A 24,806-nucleotide genomic window follows, 5' to 3' on the forward strand; every position below is an offset into this window, starting at 1 on the left:
AGAGAAGGCCATCAGGAGGAGAGATGGGGCTGGAACCCAGGTGGGCTATGAGTCATGCAGCCCTGAGAGATCAGATGGGGAGGGGAGTGTCATGCTGACCTTGTGTTAGGCGGTTCTGGGGGAAAAGCAGGACTGACTGGAAAGGGTTCCAGAAGGCAGGAGGGTGGAAGGTGCTGAGTACAGGGATCTCCCTAAGCCACAAGGACAAGGGATTCCTCCATGAATCTCTCCGTGGGGAATGTCTCTGTGGGGTAGACACATAAGGCTCCCACCTCAAACCAGGTGACCAGGGGCGGCCAAGTGGAGAACAGGTGAGCGCTGCAGAAGACTCCTCCCCGGGTGGGGGACAGGTAGGTCCCTGCTACCTAGCCCCTCCCCGCCCCCTCCTGCCCCATGTGCTCCCCAGAGGCCTCTCTGTTGAAGGTAAGGAAACAAAACCAAAGCACATGCTCTGAAATCCTCAATCGCGTTTAATGCATCATACAGAAGGAAAACTACACGGGTGTATTTAAGACAAACACTTTCGCTACCCTCACTATCCACGCGATGATCCTCCTCGGTCGGGGAAAACTAAACAAACAAAACAAAACAAAAAACTAAGTCTCAAGACGCATCAGCAGCTACCCCTCCTGGGTCCAACCTTTCATCTCCTCCCATCACAGTTTAAAAACATTTCCTTCGATCCATCCAAGAAGGTAAAACACACCAATAACGACAACAGATTAAAAAAAAAGAAAGAAAGAAAAACAGAAGGAATCCGAAGGCGTACATGGCAAGCCACGCGGTAATGCATAACTGGCCTCTAGGGTAACCAATATAGAAGACGTGTGTCTCACAGCTCACTTTGTTCATCGATAAAAGAATATAAAAAATCTTGTTCAACCCAGTGTTAGGTGTATTAAAATAGATCTGTATCGTACATACAGCACAGTTTCTCCCGGAGTCGTGAAAATGACATGAGGGACGCAGCAGGCTGGAATTTGGGCCGCCCCCTCACTCTGCACTGGTCTTGGCGCACCTGCGTGCGTGTGCGCGCGTGTGCGGGGCGGGGCGGGGCGGGGGGCTGCAGCGGCACACGCACCCGCATGCTCAGCACAATTCGGCACCGTGTGATCCGCTGCGGTTGGGATCCCCGGGCTCCCGGCTGCATATCCTGTTGTGCTACAGCCTCTGGAGAATAGAGAAGCTGGTGAGTGAGAGGGGCTGGCACAGACCCCTTGGGACGCAGGAGCCCTTTAAAACGAGCTGCATGGGCTCAGCTGTCACCAAAGGACAGCAGGAAGGGGGACTCTAAAGCCTCCACTCTTACCCCTCATTCTTAACAACAGCCCCCCTCTGGATCCCCCCCCAGCTACCCCCCCAGGCTCAGGGGGGTTTCTTGTCGTCCCTTGCAGCAGAAAAAGAAGTCAGCAAGTGTCCCCCTTCACATTAAATATTTTAACATTAAAAACACCATACAAAAATGTAAAGTTCTTTTTTTTTTTTTTTTTGGCATAGTGTCTATCCTGGCAAGGAAAAAAAAAAAGAACTGGAATACTTTATTGGCTCTTCCAAGGGAGGAAAGAAAAAAGGCTTCAGTCAGAAGTTAAACAATTATTTCAACCCAACTGGAAAACCTGCCAGATGCCTCCCCTTCCAGGAGGTGCAACTCCGCCTTCCCCAAAAAACTCCATGAGGAAAATACGTGGGAGGCAAAATGAATCTGAGAGATGGAAAGAGAGAGAGAGAAAGGTGGTGGGTGGTGGCGGGTGTGGCCGGTGCTTCGAAGAGAGGATGACAAGGCCCTTGCAGCCAACGCCACAGCGCAACCCCTGCCACCCCCAACGTTTCTCTGGTGATGCAGCTGTGAATACAGGTTTTCGATGCTAACACTGACTGGCGGGGCCGGAGCTCTGGGAAGGCCTGACATGAGCCTCAGGGCTCCCAGGAGGAAGGGGTACTGGAGTTCTACCTAGATTCCCTACCCACTTCTTGTCCTCACTACCTCTACTACTCAGTTACGTCTCTGTGCCCTCCCAAGGACTCTGGAGGGGCCAGGCCCTCAGTGGAGCCCTAGGAAGGAAAGTCTCCTTGCCCCTCTGCTACCCCATCTCCTGTGGGCAGGACAGCCCCAGGCCTGGGGACAGCTGTGCCTGTGAGCCAAGGGCCATGCATGTGCGCCCTTGTTTCTGGGTGTCCCGTCTGCCTGTGGAGCTGGATGCCATCTCCACCTGGCCCTGGCTCTGGGACTAACATCGCTCAGGTTTGTCTCCCTACGGTTCTGGTTTTTGCTTTTCTCTGAAATTCATAGTGTATATGAATTAAGGCTAGCAGAACCCTCCGGTTTTGTGAGCAGGGTCCCAGGAACTTTCTGTGGGTGTGAAGACAGCAAGTCAGTTGTGCCCCTGGGGGTGCTGGAGGGCAGAGTGCATGGTGGTGGCCGGGGAGGGCTTGGTCCAGGGCCCAGCCAGCAGCGGGGTGGGACCGGTGGTCGTCATGGTGACCTGGAGCATCCGCTCGCCCTGTATCAGTCTCAGGAGGGCCCGCAGGCGGTCCAGGGATGACTGGGTGCCCCGCTGTCGGGCCAGCAGGCTCGTCTTAAGTTCCAGACATTTCTGTCCAGGGAGAGGGCATCAGAGAGAGGGGGTTCAGAACTGTAACCTGGGGAAGCACCCCACTCCTCAACCCTACTCCCTTCCAGGAAAACAAAAGAAAAGAAAAGGGGGTCGGGCGGTAGCGCAGCGGGTTAAGCACACGTGGCGCAAAGTGCAAGGACCGGCACAAGGATCCCGGTTCGAACCCCGGCTCCCCACCTGCAGGGGAGTCGCTTCACAGGCGGTGAAGCAGGTCTGCAGGTGTCTGTCTTTCTCTCCCCCTCTCTGTCTTCCCCTCCTCTCTCCATTTCTCTCTGTCCTATCCAACAACGACGACTTCAATAATAACAACAATAATAACTACAACAATAAAGCAACAAGGGCAACAAAAGGGAATCAATAAATAAATATTTAAAAAAACAACTTCTTGTGGGATGAACCACAGAGCTCCATTCCCCACTCACTGGCTTGCAGGGGGCTGCTGGTAAGCCTGCCCTCTTTTGGGGTCTCATTCACCAGAGAAGGAAGCACTGGGTGGAAAGTCTGGGTTTAAGGGCACCCCCTGAAGCCCCCCTCCCCCCGGTCTTCTCAAACCTTCACTGCAGAGGTCAGGCACCGGCCCCGCTCCTCTAGCTGCTGGTGCTCGGTCTGCAGCTGGCTGCCTCTCTGCAGCAGCTTCTGCTTCTCCTCTTCTTTGACTAGAAGACACAGGGCCGGGGCCCACTGAGCAGGGCAGGTGCAGGGCTGGGCCGGGGCTGAGCGGCAGAGGCAGCAACGGAATCTGAGGGTTATGCCCAGGAGCCAGGGGCTCCGGCTGCAATGGCGGGACTGGAGACTCACTCCCACAGGGATGTCCTGTGCAAGGCCCCGGCCTGGCGAGCCTTTGATCAGCTGAAGACAAGGAGCCAGTGCCCGCTCCCACTCCCCAAGGCCAAGGCCGTCTTACCTGTTTTGTGGGTGACGTAGGAGTGCACAATGGCCAGCATCCCAGTCCAGGGCACACCTTCGTCTTTCTTTAAGGCCTGAGGGCAGATGGGACTGTAACTGGACAGGCCCCGGGGCCTGCTGGCCTCTGACTTGCCCCAGCTGTGTGACGGGGGAGGCGTGGCTGCTCTGAGGGGCAGGGGACCGGGGGATAGGGCCTGGCTGACAGAGACTGCTCAGTGCCATCTTCACAAGGGCTCCAAACAGTACCTGGGGGGGGGGCAGGTGGCGGCACCTGGGTGAGCGCTCACACTAAAGTGCACGAGGACACAGGTTCAAGCCCCAGGTCCCCGCCTGCAGGGGTAAAGCTTCATGAGTGGTGTAATGGGGCTGCAGGTGTCTCTTTGTTTCTTTCCCTCTCTGTCTCTCCTCCCTTCTCAATTTCTTTCTGTCTCTGTCCAATAATAAATAAATTTTTAAAAAAGATTAAAAAAAAAAAAAACCAGTGCCTGGCCCAGCACAGGCTCAGACTTCTTGAATGAAGAGGTGAACGATCATTCTGGGTGAACGATCATCCTTCATCCTGGGTCCTGGGGCTCTCCATCGTGGTAAACGGGGAGCACAGCTGGTTCCCCCTCTGCAGCCCTGTCATGGGGCTGAGACCCCAACAGTCACAGTGCAGGGCTGGGAGGCTACACGGGGGACCCTCCAGTAACACCCAGTCTGACTCCCACAAAACTGAGACTCAGGGTCGTTGTTTTACAGAAAAAAAAAAAAGAGAAAGAAAACTAAATCCCTTCTGATTTTATAAGAGATACTTTTTTTAAAGAAAGCAGATATTTTCATTTTATTTTTTTTTAAAAATTATGCCTTCCTGTCACCCAAGGAAAGCTGGAAAGATTTCACACACACACACACACACACACACACACCCGTTTTTTTTATTTTGCAGTTTCTCTCACATAGCTGACAGGGGTAGTTTAAGTTTGCTTTTTTTAAAAAAAAATTTTTATATTTATTTATTTTCCCTTTTATTGCCCTTGTTTTTCATTGTTGTAGTTATTACTGTTGTTGTCATTGATGTTGTCGTTGCTGGATAGGACAGAGAGAAATGGAGAGAGGAGGGGAAGACAGAGAGGGGAAGAGAAAGACACCTGCAGACCTGCTTCACCGCCTGTGAAGTGACCCCCTATAGGTGGGGAGCCGGGGGCTCGAACTCGGTCTTTGTCCTCTGCGCCACTTGCGCTTAACCGCTGCACTACCGCCCCACTCCCATAAGTTTACTTTTAATTCAGCTCCACAGAGTGACCTAAGACTCACACAGTCTTTGTGAAAAGTCCTCCTCAATCAGTACGCATGATCGAGTTTACTTCCCTACCTCCTGGTCCTGGTTACTCAGGCTGTTCCCATCCTTGTCCCTTTATAAAGAAAGGGCTGGGAGCATCTCAGAACATTATCTGTGCCTGCCGGGCTGTTTCCATCCCTTGAGCTCTGTCTACACCAGTGCCTCAACTGGCAGTGCTGTGAGAGAGGCCAGGAGGTGCTGCTGGCATCTAGTGGGTACAGCCCAGTGACAGTGTGACCAAAAAAAAAAAACAAAAAAAAACAACTCCTGCTTGACTCAGGAGGTAGCACAATGGATAAAGCCCTGGAATGTCAAGCATGAAGTCCAGAGTTTGATCCCTGTCACCACAAGTACCAGAGTATGATGCTCTGTGTTTCTCTTTCTCTCCCTCTCCTCTCTCTGTCTCTCTCCCCTCCCTCTCTTTCCCCCTCTCTCTCTCCTTCTCTGTCTGAAATAAATAGATTTTTTTAAGTAGCTAAGAGGGGCGGGGAGCACCATACTTGGCTGAGCACACATTACAACGCACAAAGACCCATTCAAACCCCTTGATCCTCACCTGAGGAAGCAGCTTTATGAGCAGTGAAACAAGGCTTCAGGTGTCTCTCCCTCTCTCCCTCTTAAGTCATCTCTGTCTCTAGCCATAAATAAATACAGAAAAATAATATCCTGCAGCACCCAGGCCAGTCCCCACCACATGTGCTGCAGCCACCACCAGAACGCCTGGCTCTCCCAGCCTCTCTTCTCACGCTGCTCTGCCCACCTTAGTTCTGCTCACAGTGGGAACTCCTCCCACACCCCACCTCCCCGGAACACAACTTCTGAGCAGCCCAACGTTGCTCACCTGCCCACCTGGCCCACGAGCCCCCTACCTTCTGCTGGCACTTGGGGCACATCCACCCAGCCCTGGGCGCAGTCTTGAGAGGGGGGTCCAGGCAGCTGAGGTGATAAGCCCCTGAGCAGGTGCCGCAGGGCTGCAGGTTGGTTCCCCGTTTGCAGGCAGCACAGTGCTCATCTTGGGTGATCTCGTTCTGAAAGAGAGCAGCAGGGGCAGGACTCGGGTCAGCCAGCAGGGAGCGGGGCACCCAGGCTGCGGCCACCCCAGTCTGCCTGCGTGTCCCCGTTCCCCCACCAGCATCTCTTAGCAGCTCTGGGAGGGTGACATCAGAAGGAGGCTGGGAGCAGGCAGTAGCCTCCAGCCTTCAGCTTCAGAGCCGAGGCTTCCTCTCCTCAGGCTGTGGGCTCAGCAGAGAAGGCTCAGGCTCCAGCACCTCCCATCCCCACCAGCTACAGTGTGCAATGCGGCAGGGTTGCTGTGGCAGATGTCACGGTGAGGCCAGGCAGTGACACACCTGGCCAAGGGCATAGGATGCCATGCTCAAAGACCGGGGTTCAAGTCCCCACTCCCTGCCTGCAGGGGGGAGCTTTATGAGTGTGAAGCAGCTGCAGGTGTCTCTCTGCCTCTCTCCCTCTCTATCACTCCCTCTCTCCTCACATTCTCTCTGCCCTATCAAATGAAAAAATAAAAAAGGAAAAATGGCCACCAGGGACAGAGTCTTCATCCTGCAGGTACAAAGCCCCTGATTCTGGTGGTAAAAAAACAAAACAAAAACAAAAGTACACCACTGTATTAACATGCCATAATCCCATCACTTGTTGCTTTGGAGTTGCCTGGCCACTACAGACACGAAGAGGCAGGGAGATGCTCTCAAAATCAGATCAGAAACATTGCAAAGAAAACCCCTAAGAAGGCTGTGAGACAGCTCACCCCATAGGACACCTGCCTTGCCATGCACATGGCCCAGGTCTAAACCCTGACACCTGGGCGGCACAACTGGTTAAGCTCACATGTTACAATGCATGAAGACCCAGGTTCAAAGCCCCGGTCCCCACCTGCAGGAGGAAAGCTTCACGAGTGGGGAATCAGGGCTGCAGGTGTCTCTCTGTCTCCCTCTCTATCTCCCCTCCCCCCTCCATTTCTCTCTGTCTCTAATAAATAAGTAAATAAATAAAAAATTGAACCCTGGCACCACTTGGAAGTGGCATGGCACTTGGGGAAGTCCCAGTAGTATGCTTTCCTCCCCCTCCCCCAGCCCAGCCACTGAAGTAAAAAGAGGGAGACAGTCAGCCTGGAAGAAAATCGTGCATTCAAGGCACCAGAGCCTACACACACACATACACACAGACACACACAGACACACACGAGACAACTACTGAGCACATATGGAGGTCATTCTGCAAGTGAGGTGATAAGCATCCTATGTCCTAGAAGCAGGGAAAGGAGTGTGTGTGTGTGTGTGTGTGTGTGGCGGGCTCACAGGGTCACAGACATGTGGGTACAAGGGGGGTTACCAGGTCCAGCCCCTTGTGAAGTGGGTCTTGAGAACCAGACACGGTCTGTTCTGTCCAGGGTCACACAGCAAGGCTGGGCACAGCCAGATGCAGGCAGGACAGGATGAGCTCCCCTCAGGCCTCAACACTGGACAGGGAGGGCTCTGCCTGAGCCCGTGGGCCAAGCCCTGTAGTGCTGCCCAAGTCTGCCAGGTGGGTACTGTGCAAAGCTCTCATACACCCAGGACAGAGTCCAGAAGCCCAGTGTCCCAATTCAGTGGAAATGGACCCTATGGGAAGGGAAGCATGCCCCTACCTCCTACCAGGAGTGGAGCTGAGGGGACACATACCTTCCAGCAGGGGTCCTCATTGGCTAGCACAAGTAAGAATGGCAGAGAACAGGTTAGTGGGCATTGGAGGGAGCACCCAAGGCATGATGGGCAAGGCACAGGCTAAGGTCAGGGTTCTCAGCCAGGGCCCGGGGGAACAGCACAAAGCCCCAGAGACTCCTGGCTTCTCAGCCACAGCACAATGGGACCTAGGGTCCTGGCCCTTGCCAGGCTACCACAGGCAGGTTCCTTGTGGCCCCTGAGTTCTGATGAACAAGGATCTGGGAAACACTGCACAGCAAGATGCCCAGAGAGGGAGCCATCACCCCCAACCCCAAGGGAGCCCTCAAAGTGACTTATTCTCAACTCCTTTTTGGTCCTGGCCTTCCCCTATTCATCTGAATAAGTGATGTCAAACCACCCCTTTTAGCAGCTGCCAAATCCTTCTGGTTTCTGGGTCAGACCCATCTGGAAAGAACCACCAGCAGGAAAAGAGCAGTTCCTATGCTCATAGCACTTGGCACTTGACAAAGTGCCACGGTTCTCTGCCTCCTGTGACCATCCCAGCTCTGAGAAGCAGAGTCATGAGCTGTTTATTAGAACAGCCCGGATCCAGGAGGGTGATGTGGTCTGCTGAAAACACCCAGAATCCTAGGGAGCATGCAGTCATGCTCATTCCCTGCTCTGAGGGTAACTCATCTTTTTCTAGTTGAAGAAATAAAACAAAACAAAAAAGGAGCCCCTGGCTGCATTCATAAAGGTGGCTAATTGGCACCCAAAAATCTTGCAGTGGGCCACGGCAGGGAGAAAGTAAGAACCCATGTATCCTTGCACACAAGCTGGGAGCCAGGTTCCCGCCAGAGCTGGGCTCCGGAAACTTGCTGCAGGAAGGAATCCCAGGCCCAGAGGGGGAAGGTCAGACCTGGCCACACAGCCAGGCACTCAGCAGGCCTAGGAGGGTGTGGGAAGTATGTGTGGGCAGAGTGCCACCAGCCAGCCCAGGGGGAGGCTGTCATGGAAATAGATGTGCTTTGTGGGTGGGTGGTGTGGTCACAGGCTGCACCCGGGCAGACAGAGTGGGAGACAGGAGTCCCTCCTGCACCCCAGCCTCGCCGTATCCCATCAGAGCACCTTTGGGCACAGGTGCTCTGCTCATCGTTGGCCCTGGGGGTGGGAGGAGGGTGGTGAGGGTACCTAGCCCCCTGGGCCAATGTCATATCTGCACCTGCCAGATGGGGGCGCACCCCAGCAACCTGCAACCAGCAGGGGAAAAAAGCAAGTTTGGTTGCCCTGGAGGGGCAGATGCCAGCTGCCACCAAGACAGGGCGTTGCAGGCTGAGGCCCCAGCTGTGTGGCACCTCACCCAGAGCCTCCCACCCCCATGCAGAGGACCCCCACCATCAGGGCTTACCTCTTGCTGTGAGGAACAAGGGGGTGTTGAGATAGTTGGATGCCAGCCGTTTCTTCTGCAGGGGACAGAAAACAAAGCCACCTGTCGTGGGGCATCTTGCTGGGTCCCACCATCCCACCCAGGCCTCACCTGGCACTGACGTCATGATGAGCAGCCCCGACCAGAGCTGGGGGTGGAGGGAGCAGGTGAGTAAGGAGAAACCCAGTCCAGGCCCGTCTTGGGGAGTCACAGGGCCCCTCCCTGCTCCCCATGAGCACATGGGGCTCAAGAAGGAAGGACGAGTGGGCAGTCCCAACCTAGGACAAATCCCTGAACCCCGTGACCACTGGCTCCCATCTGTCTGTCTCCTGTGCCTTCCTCCCAGCAGCTCTGGATTCAGGCCGGAAGATGTGGGGTACAGTGGCCTGGTCCCCTAGAGTCCACTCTCCTGTGGCACAGGAAACCCTGGCCCTGGACACAGTGACCCTTGACACTCAAGGCATCACGTGTAGACAGGGCTTTCTGGTACATTCCAGAAGATGGCTTTCCCAATGCTAAGCCAGGAGGTCTGGGTGGCTTCCCTTGAGGCAAGAGGGAGGTTCCTCGGGTCAGAGGACCAGCTCTAGACCTCTCTCTATGCCAAGGTCAGGCTGTGTTCAGGGACAAGAAAGGAAGCACAGGCCTTGCTGGGAGCTCACAGGCATCTAAGGCTGAGTTGGCTCTTGATCTGCCGGAAAGGTCACCTCTGGCCCTGTCCACGGGCTTCAGACACTTGGGTGTAACCTTGACCACAGAGCAGCGGGTGGCAAAGGGATCAGACCCCTGACTGCCCAGAGAACAAGCCCCATGATAAGCTCACAAAAGGGGCACAGTGCTCAGGGTGTGTCCTGGGGGTCAGGACTGGCTCAGGAAATTCAGGAAGCAGCAGGTGGGTATAAATAAGCAGACGACGAGCTGGCAGAATAGCTTGCTTGGATAGCGCACAGCTTTGCCATGTGCATGGCCCAGGTTTGGGCCTGGCCCCCACTGCACTGAAGAAAGCTTCAGTGCTGAGACCTCTTTCACCAACCCCCCTCCCCGTGTGTGTGTGTGTGTGTGTGTGTGTCTTCATCTCTGGCTCTATGTGGGAACAAAAAAGTCACTGCACAGTGATAAAACCCCAATGATGACAAAAAAAAAAAATGGAGGGTCCAGGCTGTGGCGCACCTGGTTAAGCGCACACATTACAGGCTCAAGCCCCTGGTCCCCACCTGCAGGGGGAAAGCTTCATGAGTGGTGAAGCAGGGCTGCAGATGTCTCTGTCACTTTCACTCTCTCTCTTTCCTTCCCTTCTCAATTTCTGTGTCTATCCAATAATAAATAAAAATATTTTTTCTTAAAATGAAGCAGGCTTCATTAAACATTTTTATTGATATATGCAGGCTTTGGGCACATTATTTGAGCAGGAGCGAGGGGAGGAGACGAGCCAAGGACAGGTGGCAGCTGTGGCATACACACAGATGGGCTTCCTAGCAGGCGACCCAAGCTCACCACAGCTCCATGGAGACCCTCCCTCCCGCCCCCCAAGTCACAGTAAGTGGATTCCGGACCACAGACCCAGCTGACCCCTTGCTTCCCCTGCAGGCCTGCAGGGCTCAGCAGTCTTGGACATTCCCTGAGCCAGTCACGGGCCCTTGGAGGGCCGCCCCCATCTCTGAACTGGGAGTCCTAAGGAAACAGCTTCCATTCTAGGGGGGGTTTCTGGGTGGTGAAGTTCCCATTGCCTGTGGTGATTGACAACCAGTCTGGTTATTCAAGAAGAATCTAGAAGCCTGCTGTAGCCTGCATTCAAGCTACACCCCCACCCCTACCCCAGTGAAATGGTGACCATTTCTCACCATGATCTCCTGCACCTGCTTCTTCTGAGTATAATCTCTCTCTTACTACGTGTTTTATAAGATTATAAGATAGTAGTAGGGGTGTAATTCCACACCCCTCTCCCCAGTAAAGTTCTGTTCCACCCCCTCCACAGTAACCACCACAGTCCTCCCAAAGTCATAGATTACATATAGACATACTTTCTTTTTTTCCAGTTTATGTGTTTCAATTCTCTATATTCCACTTACGAGTGAAATCATCCCATAGTCATCCTACACTTCCTTTTTTTAACCAGAGCACTGTTCAGCTCTGGCTTATGGTGGTGTGGGGGATTGAACCTGGGATGTGGGAGCCTCAGGCATGAGAGTCTGTTTGCATTACCATTATGCTATCTACCCTCCACCCCTTCACTTCCTTCTTTACTCACTCAGCATGATCACTCACTGCCAGTCCCATCCATCCATTTAGTACTAAAGGACACAGTACTTTTTTTCTTGTCAACTCCTGAGTAGCACTCCATTGAATATATGTCCCTTTTTGTTGGTTTGGTTTGGTTTTTTGGTATTTGTAAGAGTCAAATCAGCTGTTTTTATCCCATTCTTAAACGCTTCACTGCCCCCACACACTATCTAAGCACTTATAATGGCACCCCCCCCAGTATTTTAAACTTTTAAACAGGAAAATGAAAAGGCACACAACAGAGAAGCACACTGGCCATTTGGGCAAAGATGGCAGAGCCCATGTGGAAGCTGATGCCTGTTTTCATTCACATCTAAGACCCTGCCTTCACTTCCTTTCTTTTTTTTATAGAAATATTTTTTATATTTATTTTCCCTTTTGTTGCCCTTTTTTTATTGTCGCCGTAGTTATTGTTGCTGTTATTGATGTCATTGTTGTTGGATAGGACAGAGAGTAATGGAGAGAGGAGGGGAAGACAGAGAAGGGGAGAGAAAGACAGACACCTGCAGACCTGCTTCACCGCCTGTGAAGCGACTCCTGCAGGTGGGGAGCCGGGGGCTTGAACCAGGATCCTTATGCTAGTCCTTGCTCTTGGTGCCACCTGTGCTTAACCCGCTGTGCTACCGCCCAACTCCCTTCCCTTCCTTTCTAGACTGCGCGCGCACGCGCACACACACACACACACACACACACACACACACACACACACACACACACACACACACACGCCTATTACAACGTCCAGGTGTGCTCCTTTTCCCCTTTTCCTTTTTCCCTCGCAGGTTAGGGAAACAGCGCCTGACGTCTTCAGGTGTTCCCAAGCAGGATTTCTCAAAGGACTCCGAACATGAGAAGCAAAGAAAGAAATGATCTGATGTCAGCTCTGAACTCCAGCACTGGGGACACAGGAGTGAGGGTGGCCCCAGGCACAGGCCCTGCCTTCCAAGCCCTGTGATGACAGCTCTCCTCACCTCTGTCTCCAGGAGGCCACTGTAGGCAGGGTTGGCTGTGCTTCTCCTCTTTCGCTCCTGGCGCTTGCTCTGGATTTCTGGAAAAGTACAGGTGCGGTGGTTACTGGAGCCGTGCCTCCTGGGACCCTGCTGCCGACTCCACCATCCCCTCCACTCCGCAGCCCCCCATCCAGCACACCTCCAGGGCAGCCCTGGCAGGAGAGAGGCCTTTAGAATGGCTCAGAAGCCATCAAGCCTAAGGTGGCAGGGAACTGCCCTCAGCGCAGGGGCCTGTGTACCATCACCGAGTCCAGGGACATCTCTCTCAGGGCCCTCAGACAACAGATCCCCACAAGCAAGAGACAGGCCAGGCTGAGCTGCAGGGAGAGGCCTGGGACACTTGGGGAGCCCAGGTGCAGGCCTGTCACCCTGGGAACCTCTGGCCCCAAGTCTGAATTCTCTGCAGAAGTCGGTGCCTGTGTTTCAGGGAGTGAGACCGGCCTCTCCTCCCTTTCCTTTCGTTAGCTCATTCAAACTGTCAAGTGCTTCGTGACAGAATGCCCAGGCTAAGTACTCCTATCTTTCTCTTCCTTGCTTCTGCAGTGACTGCAAGGTGAACCCTGCGCTCTGTTTTTCTCTGTGCAGCGCTCCTGAGGTCGCTTCCTAGTCTCTGTGCTTTGGGTCTACTTTTCTCTTTTTCAATACTATTCATGTTTCCTATAAGGTACTCTAGAACCTCAGTCAACAAAGCCAGGGGTCAGATAAATAGTTAGAATATCATGGTAGGGGAGGCTTTCAAAATAGCTATTTATCAAAATTCTAGGCAAGCAAATGATACAAGACAAAAATATAAAATATCAAAAAAAAACAAAAACAAAACCAAAACCAAAACCCAGGGCCAGGTGGTAGCACACGAGGTTAAGCACTCATATTAGAATGTGCAAGGTCCCCATCTGCAGGGGAAAGCTACACGAGTGGTGAAGCAGAGTTGCAGGTGTCTCTCTGTCTCTTTCCCTCTCTATCTCCCCCTCCCTTTTCAATTTCTTTCTCTATTTAATAATAATAAAATAAATAAAAATAAGAAAATAAAATTTTTTTTTAATCTTAAAAAAAAAACATTTTAAAAAGTCCCAAGAAATCATAAATATATCAGCAAATCACCTTTAACCTCAGCCCCTACGAGCACCCTCCAATTTGTTTGTTTTGGGAGCTTGGAATGGAAACCATGTTCTCACAGGTGAAAGCATGAGCTTACTGCTGGCGTCCAGCCTTAGACGACGCAAAGTTCAAAGTAACGTCCCAGGGTTTTTTTTGGTTTTTTTGAGTGGGATGTCTGGGGGCAAGTAGCAAGTCTGCATGGGAGGTTGCTAAGCAGGAAACAGTCACTCGGTGCTTAACTTGGAACTTTTGAACGCTCTCATAGGGAAGGTTCAGTCCTTATCCCAGTTTACAGATGAAGAAACAGAGGCAAAGGCTCAGTGACCTGTCCAACCTTGAGCAGTCAGTGAATGACCAGCGGGGCACCGTGGCCCCAGAGTCCGCCTCTTATGATGTCATCACACTGTTTAGGGCAGGGACCCTACAGTCCCTGCACTGAAACAAGTGTCCCCTGGGATTTGTAGTCCTGGAACTGGGAGGACGAGATGGCTTCTTAGTTTGGTAAATGTGATGGGGGGAAGACACCCCACCCACCCCGCCCCACAAAGAGTGACTCACATCAGTGGACAGCCATTGCTGGGGGGCGGGGTTTTTGACAACCTGGAACTAGGTGCTTCTGCCTGATGTCACACGCCCACCTTCCCGGGCAGAAGGCCAAGGGCTACCCAAGCCCTGATGGTCCTGAGCCCACCCTGGCCCACAGCTGTCCCCGGGAGTCCAGTTTGTCACTTGCAGACTCTCACCTTCCAAGTGTTCTGTGGTGACCAGGCCTAGAGCCACCATGAAGGCAATTTTCTGAGGGAAAGAAGCAGAAGTATTAGTCCAGCTCTCAGCATTAGTGTCAGTACTGGTATTGGTATCAGCATCAGTTTCAGCTCTCATTCATTCCACAAACATCTATTGAACACCTGCCTATGGAGCTGTTTTCCTTTTTTTTTTTTTTAATGTATTTTTATTACTGGTTTAATACTGGGACATACGATTACAAAGCCACACCCACCACTACAGACAGTTCTGTGTCCCCTGTCCACTCCTCCGCTCCTACCCCCCCCCCAAGAATAACCACCATATTTTTCAGTCTCAGAGACCAAGCTGGCTTGTCTATTTAGAGTCCCCTATATTTTTTATCTAATATTCTCTTTCTGTCCAGGACCCCACACTCCCACACATCCTATCTCTATAGCTCCTCTAGGTTGGCACAATTTCTCAGACTGAACTCGTTGCTGATGACCCTGGCAGTTTCGAGGTGTGCTGGGCAGGAGTTTTGTAGATGTTTCTCGGTTGGGAGGTGCCTGATGTCCTCAGGGTGAGACTGGGATCATGGGTCTTGGCGAGAGGCCCAGAGAGGTGACATATCTCCTTACCCCTTTCTGTCAAGGATTCCTACTGTGCCATCATCATGACCAATCATTGTGGCAATACTGGCTTTGTCCACATGGATGAGGTGTGTCTGTTCTTTGAAAAGTGGTTCATGGGGGATTAAAGATATGCCTGGACGTGCCTTCATTTCCCCCTTGCTCTTGAAAAACAATTTAACTGGGTATAAAATCCTTGCCTCTTCGAAGTCTGCAGACCAAGTCTGTTCCCTTCTGGCTGGATAAAGGAAGCCCGCAGTCCAGCTGTCATTCCTTGCGATTAATCTGGTCATTCATGAACCTTCTCATCATGAATTTCTAGACTTCCAAGATCTACTTTTATTAATCCTGCCTCAGAGATGGAGTCAGCTTTTGATCTAAGGACTCACGCCAGTTGCCTTCAATTCTAGAAAATGTTTACCTTCCATTCCTCAGTGATGGCTTCTCCCCCCACCCCTATCCTTTAGCCCATGAAATAGAAACTGGTTTCTCAACCCTTTTTCTGTCTCTTACGTGCTTCCACATGTATCCACGTGTAGGTTACACACACACACACACACACACACACACACACGTACACCTTAGCATCTCTGCACTATATTCATGGTGTCTAATTTCAAAACACAAATTACTTCTGTTCATTCTGCCTAGTTATTTTTTTCTCTATCAACCAGTCACTGCCAGACTTTCAAATAATGTTATATTCATTTGATTTTCTTTTCCGCTTCATTACTCCTTACTAATTTCAAGCGGATGCTATTCCTTTTTTAAATTCCGCTGAGCACCCTCACCTAAACACAGTAATGGTAAAAGTCATTGCTAGCGTACTTCACAAAATTAACTTTATCTTGAATAAATTCATGCTCCAAATATTGATGTTACTGTCACTCTCAGCACTAGGTCACTTTAGGTTAGGATTCTCCCTTGGCTATAACTTCTCTTTTTCTCGGTTTATATTTTCATGCTCTCCTCTCTGTAATGCCCTCTTCCCTTGCTGCATGCTTTTTTTCCTTTTTTTATGACACTAGGGTTATTGCTGGGGCTCCATGCCAGCACAATGAACCCACTAATCATGGAAAATATCCCTTTCTTCCTTCCTTCCATTTATTTTTTTAACTGGCTAGGACAGAGAGAAACTGAGAGAGGAGGGGGAAAGAGAAGGAGAGAGAGACACCTGCAGACTTAGGAAAAAAACTTCCACCCCAGGAGCAGTGGATTTGTAGTGCTGGCATTGAGTCCCATTGATAACCCTGGAGGGGGGAAAAAAGAACTTTCAGTCAGCACCCATAGTCCCAAGGGAGCTGCATTTCCCCTTGGTCACTCTCACAGGTTCTATTCCTGAAACTAAACAGCCTGGGGCATGAGGTGGAAGGTCAGCTTGTGCCTCCTGGGAAAGGGGTCATAAAGACCCTTTCACATTGACCATCACTATTTGTAACAGTGGCTGAAAGCTCAGGGGAGGAGGAGATGCCAGGACAATGGCCAGCCACTCCGCTGCTATTCTGAGCTATTCAGTTCCGGCCCTAAGTTCTTCCCCCACACCCCCAACACACACCCCCCCCCAGTATGGCCAAAGCAGAGAAAACCACACAGCACAGCACAGCACTTAGGAGTGCAGGTCTGGGCCGCCAGACTGCCCAGGGATGACCCTTAAACTGTAGGTCATGAGTTCTTGGCCTCAGTTTCCCCATCTATACAAGGGGCTAACAGCAGTCCCTAGTACGCACGTGTTCTTGGAGCCCCCAAATCACTTAACACGCCTTCTGTTGATGCCCAGGAGTCATTCGGGGTACCAGAATATACGGTGCCCCCTGTCCACCGAGATTCCTGTGTAGAACACCCCAGGACGCCTACCAGGCTGGCCCACCACCAGCTGCATGAGGGCCTCCCTGTTGCAGCCGTGGAAACTGGATTCAGCCAGACCGCCTGGAAGTCCCTTCACAGCTCAGCCTCACAAACACTAACCAATGTTATTTTACAGACTCTGGGCCCCATCCACAACCCAGGGCCTGTCTGGCCCATCTGGTGATATTTCTGTGGGAGCTGCAGTAATGGCGTCAAAGGCGAGACGGCCACTTTAACAATGTCCATTCCTCCAGTCCGTGACACCCTCCATTTCTTTGTCTCTTTTTATTTAAAGATCTTAGAATGTCCATTAAAGGCCTCCCACCCCCACGGGCTACTCCAAAGTATTCTATCTTGTAGCAGCAGTGGGAAATGGGGTAGTTTCTCTGCTTTTCCTTTCCTCTGGCTCAATCATTTGTGTACGGAACATCACGGATTTACATATATGAATTCCGCATCCTGCCATTTTACTAAATTTACTGTTTCTAGTAGATGTTAGCTGGGCGGGAGGGAGTCTAGGGTTTTCATATATATTATCATGGAGAGTGCAAACAGTGACTGTTTTACTTATTGACTAGTTTGGAGTTTGGTTTTATATTGTTTTTGTTTTTACCAGAGCACTGCTCAGGTCTGGCTTATGGTGTTGCAGGGTATTGAACCTGGGACTTTGGACCTTCAGGCATGAGAATCTCTTTGTATAACCACTATGCTATTTAACTCCCCACCTTCTTCCTATTCCTTTCTGATTTTTTTTTTTTTTTAGCCTAACTGCTCCGACTAGAACTTCCAAGAGAGGTGAACAGCAATAGTGAGAGTGGCTATCTTTGTCTTGCTCCAGAGCTTAAGGAAAAAGTTGTTAGTCTTTCATTGCTGAGCATGATACTAGCTGAGGGCTTGTCATATGTGGTCTTTATTATAGTGAAGTATGTTCTTTCTAGTTCCAAATTACAAAGGTTTTTTTTTTTTTTTTTATCACAAATGGGTATTGAACTTTTTTTCTCAAAAGCTTTTCAGCCTCTATTTATACGGTCGTGTGATGTTTCATCTCCCATGGTTCTTCTATTGAGCTTATGCTGTTTAAACAACCTTAAAAAGTTTTGTTTCACAAGTAAGTGAATTAAAGCTGTCGTCTTCACATGAAAAAGCGTCTGCTCAAATGGAACCCCGGAAATCCATTTGGACCCCTGTTCTCTGATGTTGCCCACAATATGGCATGACTACAGCAGCCCCCCCTCCCCAAACCAATGATGTGACCTGGCATGACCAGAAGAAACAGATTCACAGACTCCAAAGCTCACTCTCTATAGAAAAGTGGAATTACAGTGGTTGACCTTCCCCATCGAGACATGTGCAGCGGTTCATCCCCTGGCATTTCTTCCATGGTCATCTGCTTTGGACTGACACTTCTACTGGACTTACTGGTACACCTCTTGAACACTTTACAGCAATTTCCCTTTATGCTGCTGGGTTTCTCAAAGACTGACTGCAGCAGTCCATGGGCTTTGCAACCAGCAGCCTTGGGGACTCTATAGGCCATGTCCCCTCGCCTGTAGGCTCTGTCCCCAGAGGCAGGAAACCCCCCTCCTTACTAGGTCCTAACCCCAGAGGCAGGAAACGCCCTTTGAGGCAGGAAACGCCCCCAGAGGCAAGAGATGCCCCGAGAGGCAAGAAATGCCCTTTCGCCTGTTAGGCACTGCTCTTTGAGGCAGGAAATGCCCCTTCAGGGCTCCCCTTGGCATCACACTGGTTCTTGCTGCTCTCTTACTTGTTCCTCCATGTCTTGTGCCAGTTCTTTTGAAAATGCCTGTATGATACAGGTTTCTGTTCACCCCACACTCCTGATACTATGGCCGTTAGTTAAAAAGAAAGGGGGAAATGTTGGTCTGCTTCTAAATTCTGCTTCTAAGACCCCTTCTGTTGCACTGCTTGAGGCGGTGGTCTATTTACATCATCATTGCTTTCATTGGTTGAATGCTGTGGTCTATTTACATAATCATTGCTTTCATTGGTTGAATGCTGTGGTCTATTTACATAATCATTGCTTTCATTGGTTGAATCCCCACTGGCTCGCACGCTATTTTCCTTCTCCCCACCCCCTATCCTACCTACTTCCTCTTCCTGACACTTCCGCCTCAGGAGACATAAAAGACAGAGCTTTCTAATGAAGAGGAATTACATTAGATTAGATTGTTGAACTGCATCCCCACTCGTCAATAAAGATTGAACTGTTTCCCAGCTCAGCCATGAGTCCCTGGTCATCTGTCTCCCGCCCGTGAAGCCAGCCCAGCAAATGGCACCTGAACAGGGACTGGCAATAAATGGTCAAAAAAAAAAAAAAGAATATACTCATTTCATCTAGGCTGCCCAATCTATTTGCATACAGATACTATTAATTGTCTCTTACGTTTCCTTACATTTCTGTGGTGTCAGTTGGGATCTTGCTTCTTTCATTTTGGATTCTTTTTACCCTTCCCCTCAGTGAGCCTAGTCGGGGATTTATCTGTTTTATGTCTCCATCCAAAAACCAGCTCTTGACTTAGCTGATATTTTGTATCATCGTTTTGGTTTCTATTTCATTTATTTCTGTTCTGGTTTTTATCATTTCACTCCTGCCAAGGTTGAGGTCTGTTGTTCTTTCCCTTGCTCCTTCAGATGTACTGATAGATTATTTGAGCTTTCTCTCTTTAACGTGGACCTACACTGCTACAAACTGTTCTCTTAATACTACCTTTCCTGTCTCCTATAGAGGCTGACAGCTCACCTTCATCATTGTTTTTCTACAAATATTTATTTATTTAGAATAGAGACAAAGAGAAGTTGAGAAGGAAGGAGGAACTACAGAAGAGGGGGAAAAGAGAGAGAGGGATAGAGATGCAGCAGTATTTCGCCTCTCATGATGCTTCTCCCTGAAGGTGGGGCCAGGGGCTTGAACTAGGGTCTTTCCACACTGTAATCTGTGCACTTAACTAGGTGCACCACCACCTGGCCCTTGTCCCCAGATAATTGTTTAATTTCTTATGGATTAAAAAATCATCTTTATTTATTTATTGGATAGAGGCATCCAGAAATTGAGAGGGAAGGGGGTGATAGAGAGGGAGAGAGACAGAGAGACACCTGTAACACTGCTTCACCACTTGTGAAGCTTTCCCTGTGCAGGTGGGGACCAGGGGTTCAAGCCTGTGTCCTTGTGCCCTGTAAGATGCATGCTCAACTCGGTGTGCCACCACCCAGCCCCTAATTTTTGAATTTCTCTTTTGCATGTTTTGATGCTCACATGTTAGTCAGAAGCGTGTTGTTTAATCTCAACATGTTTGAAATTTTTCCTATTTTCTTTGCACTGTTGACTTCTAATCTCATACCCTTGTGCTCAGAGAAAAAAACTGCAATGTTTAGTATAAATATAATTTATTAATATTGGCCTTTGAGGGCAGGGGAAATAGCACAATGATTATGAAAAAAGACTTTCATGGGGGAGTTGGGTGGTATTGCAGCTAGTTAAGCACACATGGCACCAAACACAAGGACCGGCATAAGGATCCTGGCTCGAGCCCCCAGCTCCCCACCTGCAGGGGAGTTGCTTCACAAGCAGTGAAGCAGGTCTGTAGATGTGTATCTTTCTCTCCCTCCCTCTGTCTTCCCCGTCTCTCTCAATTTCTCTCTGCCCTATCCAACAATGACGACATCAACAACAACAATAACTACAACAATAAAACAACAAGGGCAACAAAAGGGAATTAAAAAAAAGACTTTCATGGGGGCTGACTGGTGGTGCACCTGTTTAAGCACACATAGTACTAAGCACAAGGACCCACAAGAGAACCAGGTTCAAGTCCCCACTCCCCAACTGCAGGAACGGCGCTTCACAAGAAGCAAAGCAAGTCTGTAGGTGTCTCTCTCTCCTCTTCTTTACCTTCCTCTCCCTCTCTCAATTTTTCTCTGTCCTTTCCAATAAAATGGGGGAAGGAATGGCTTCCAGGTGCAGTGGATTCATAGTGTTGCACTGAGCCCCAGCAATAACCCTGGAGGCAAAAAAAAATTTTTTTAAATACTTTCATGCCTGAGGCTTCAAGGTCCCAGTAAGAGATGAACTGAGGTTTCTTACAACCATCATATCTCTGCCAGTGTATTCCTTGAGGTGTGTTAATAATTGTTTTGTATACTCTCACATTTACTTTTCAGTGCACTCTGATATTTCTCATGGTTTCTTCACTTTCGTTCTCCCTATTCTTCCATTTGTGAGACTGAGAGCATTTTATCTTCTAGTTCATACTCCCTCTGCTGCAAGACTGAGTCTACCTGTTAATCTTCTCAAGTAGTGAATTTCATTCAATGTGTCTATCACGCCCCCCGCCCCCACATCTCTGTTTGGGACTTTTTCTTAAAATCTTCAATTTGGGGGGCTGGGTGGTGGTGCACCAGGTTAAGTGCACATAAAATGAAGTGCAAGGAGCAGCATAAGGATCCCAGTTTGAGGCCCTGGCTTCCCATCTGCGGGGGGTGGGGTGTCACTTAGCAAGTGGTGAAGCAGATCTGCAGGTGTCTATCTTTCTCTCTCCCCTGTCCCCATCTTCCCCTCCTCTCTCAATTTCTCTCTGTCCTATCCAACAACAACAAAAATGGAAAAATGGCCGCCAGGAGCAGTGGATTCATAGTGCAGGCACTGAGCCCCAGAGAGAGGCCTGGAGGCAAAAAAACAACTTCAATCTCTTTGGATAGGCAGTCCTGGTAGTCTTGTAGCTGGCTCTCGCTCTCTCCCTCCCCCTCCCCCTTTAATATCTCAAATTTGTTTTTCTATGATAATCTGGGAACCTTTCTAATTGCTTGAAGGGTCATTATGACGACTCTTCTAAAGTCATGGAACACACACACAAACGTTCTACAAGGCCAATATCACGCCGATCTCCCAAAGTAGGACAGGACAGTACAGAAACAAAACCAGCCTCAAGGATCAGTATCACTCTTCTAAATTCTTTGTCTGGTAAGTCCTCTAGTTCTGCTTATGAATGTCTTCCAGGAACTCATTCTCTTCAACACAGTCCATCCTGTATTTTATGCAGGTTGTCCAAGAAGTTTTACACAGGGGGTCAGAATCTGTTGTTTATCTGCAGGGGGCACTACTACTGTCATGCTGGGATTTTCCTTTGTCTATGGGATCTGGTGGGGAGGAGGAGAAAGGAAATGGAGAAAGAAAATTGAGGCGGCTTTTGGTGTTGCAAAGGCAAAGTGGGTGATCACACAGCCCAGTGAGAGGGCCCCACACTCAAGTTCTGCTTTTCTTGATCCTGACTGCATTACTGCAGCACGGGTCTCCTCACACACTTAAGCAGACAACACCTCAGGTTTCATGTCCAGGTACATTTGAACAACTGGTCTCTTCTGACTTGCAGCTGCCCTCAGATCCTGTCAAGTTCTCTGTAGGGGGAGGAGGGACTTGGCCAAACTGTCTCCTCTTGGCTCACCAGTCCTCAGAGGATTTCATTTTCTGCCTCAGAGCTGAGTCTGTGCCAGCAGGTCAACACCCTGTCTCCGTCAGGAAGTCCCCTGAGGCTGGATCTTCGAAGCCAGCAGTCTCTTTTGTTGCCCTTTTATTATTATTGTTATAGTTATTGTTGTTGATGTCATCATTGTTGGATAGGACAGAGAGAAATGGGGAGAGAAGGGGAAGACAGAGAGGGGGAGAGAAAGACACCTGCAGACCTGCTTCACCGCCTGTGAAGCAATTCCACTGCAGGTGGGGAGCCGAAGGCTTGAACCAGGATCCTTACACCAGTCTTTGTGCTTGGTGCCACATGTGCTTAACCCGCTGCACTACCGCCCAACCCCCTGCCAGCGGTCTCTATTCTGTATCAGCAGGATCTAGGCTACCAGCTACCACGGTGGCTAGTAAGCACCACATATATCCCAGCCTGGTGTACCCCCTACTGACCACTTTCACAACCTTTAGATGGATGTTTGTCACAACCTTTAGATGGACGTTTGTCACAACCTTTAGATGGACGTTTGTATCTTTCAGGCCGACCCTGAGGTGCATGGGTGAGGTTTTACATTGTAGTTTACTGTTTATAATTTTTTTTTCTTCAGGGAGTGTTATTTGTTTGTGACTATTCTGCCATGGCTCTGCCTCTCATCTCCTAATCCTCTTTTAAGAGAAAGTTTAATAAGGATTTTTACACCAGAACGTGCTGTAATTGCAAGTTCTATTTAAGTCATTACATGTATTTACGCTAATGATGCGGTAGGGGTAATTATACTAATTGTATAAATGCACGATAATCGACTAAGATATACTTGGAGAGAACAAAGGCAGCCCACCCAGGAAGCCCTCCTGACCGCACAGGGTGTAGCAGAGCCCCACAGGAGGATGGAGGGCGGGGCGGGGCGGGGCGGGGCGGGCAGGGCGATCACGGGGTCTGTGCTGTGTGCCAGTCCTGGGTCTCCCCATGGACACAGTTCGTACTCATGTGCTGCCTCAGAATTAAGCTGCCTCTTGGTCAAAGCTGGGCCTGGGGCCTCAGAAAAACCCACTTCCACCTCAGTCTTGATGAGCAGTCAACCCAGCTGGCCTATGGGAACCAAAAAAAAGAAAAAAAAGCACAGGATCCTGTTCACAGATATTCTGTGGGTCTCTGCTACTCAGGAACAACATCCCACCTTCATGCCTTCAGAAGACTAGTTGACAACTTGCTTGGCTTTGTGTGTTAACTCTTTTTTCAGCCACCAGGTTCCAGATGCTAAGATGATGCCAACGGGACTTCCCTGGGTAGACGACCCCACCAATGTGTCCTGGAGCCCTGCCCCACTAGGGAAAGAGAGAGGCAGACTGGGAGTATGGATCAACCTGTCAACACCCATGTTCAGCGAGGAAGCAATTACAGAAGCCAGACCTTCCACCTTCTGCATCCCACAATGACATTGGGTCCATACTCCCAGGGGGATAAAGAATAGGAAAGCTATCAGGGGAGGGGATGGGATACGGAGATCTGGTGGTGGGAACTGTGTGGAGTTGTACACCTCTTATCCTATGAGTTTTGTCAGTGTTTCCTTTTTATAAATAAAAATAAAAAAATATTATTTGAAATTAAAAAAAAAACAGGCTCCAACGTCTACCTTGAACATTATATCTAAGAAATCCTCATTGGTACGAGACTTCTGCAGGCCGAATAGTCCAGTCCAATTCCCTGAGGTGCCGAGCCCGGCTCCCCCCCCCACCTCCTGAGCAGCCCACACAGTGGCCTTCCACCCTACACGGCAACCTCCCGCCTGCTCACTCCTCAGGTCCCCATCAGTCGCGCGCCTTCTCTGCAAAGCCTTCCCCAGCCCTTCAAGGTGGGAGCATGCCTCTCTCCTTCCCCCTGGACCTCAGACTTCACCGTTCTCTGTGTCGCCTGACATGCTTGTGGTTGGCTGGGTTAGCACGGGGACAGAAAAGAGGCTCCCACCATGCAAGGTACGCACTCTACCACTGAGTCACAACCTACACTCCCCATCTAAGAGTTCTGACCTGAACACCAGTTCCAGCTGCCGGACCTGTGTTTGTCACAGGATTGAGCTTCCCTCTGACCATGACCCTCCACCCCATGGGCATATCCCCACCTCCACCATGGAACAAAAGCGACACTGAGTGCGTAAATGGGTGAGCCGCTACTCTCAATAAAATAACCTTAAGGGACTGTAGTTTTCCACACAAGGGAAAAGGCAGGGAAGGCTGCCTGGAGGAGACTATGTCCAAAATGAGTCTTCCTTGTAGGATGAATAAAGGGGGGGAAATGAGAGGTCAGGCATGGGCAGTCATGTGGGAAAAGGCCCGATGAGTCGATCTGGGCCTAGGCTGGCTGAGGGCAGAAGTGGCAAGACAACAACAATGACTTACTGCAACCAAAGGTTCAGTAAAAGACAGCCTGGACTCTGCTGCCATCTCCCAGCCTCATGAGTGCAGGTGGCCGTGTGTCAGCCGTGCACCAGAGGCTGCAATTAGGGCCGCTTCACGCCTCCTCCTTTGAGTCCGGTGGAAAAGTCATACCCCATGCCCCTTCTGAACATTCTGAAATGTTCCATTGCCACCTCCAGGACACACCTACGTCTCCCAGGCCAGCCAGGGAGTGGCAGCTGACTCAGAAAGCACTCAGAGTCCTACTTGCCACCTCTGGATTCTTGGGACTGACCAGAAACAGAGAGAAGACATTGGGTTTCTTGAGGTCCAAGGGCAGCCAGGAGCAACGTCACTCCCAGATGGCACGGAGGGTCTGAGAATGGACAGGGTCAGACTGGTCTGTCGCCAGCACATGACAAGAAC

At 50.3% G+C, this 24,806-nt stretch overlaps 1 protein-coding gene across 2 annotated transcripts in view; it reads right to left on the bottom strand.

Annotated features, from left to right (window-relative positions):
- Nucleotides 1–452: 452 nt before the first annotated feature.
- The window catches only part of PHF21B (PHD finger protein 21B), a 95,204-nt gene continuing 70,850 nt past the window's right edge, over nucleotides 453–24,806 (bottom strand). For both annotated transcript variants that reach the window (XM_007531912.3, XM_060188761.1), the window contains exons 6-13: nucleotides 14,057–14,108; nucleotides 12,177–12,253; nucleotides 8,911–8,965; nucleotides 7,521–7,543; nucleotides 5,712–5,870; nucleotides 3,520–3,595; nucleotides 3,168–3,271; nucleotides 453–2,594 (exon numbers count right to left, since the gene is read on the bottom strand). In XM_007531912.3, the coding sequence (XP_007531974.1) occupies nucleotides 2,373–2,594; nucleotides 3,168–3,271; nucleotides 3,520–3,595; nucleotides 5,712–5,870; nucleotides 7,521–7,543; nucleotides 8,911–8,965; nucleotides 12,177–12,253; nucleotides 14,057–14,108 (768 nt within the window). In that variant the 3' untranslated portion in view covers nucleotides 453–2,372. The remainder of the gene's footprint in view (nucleotides 2,595–3,167; nucleotides 3,272–3,519; nucleotides 3,596–5,711; nucleotides 5,871–7,520; nucleotides 7,544–8,910; nucleotides 8,966–12,176; nucleotides 12,254–14,056; nucleotides 14,109–24,806) is intronic.

Source organism: Erinaceus europaeus, chromosome 4 (assembly GCF_950295315.1).
Source record: "Erinaceus europaeus chromosome 4, mEriEur2.1, whole genome shotgun sequence".
Taxonomy (NCBI): domain Eukaryota; kingdom Metazoa; phylum Chordata; class Mammalia; order Eulipotyphla; family Erinaceidae; genus Erinaceus; species Erinaceus europaeus.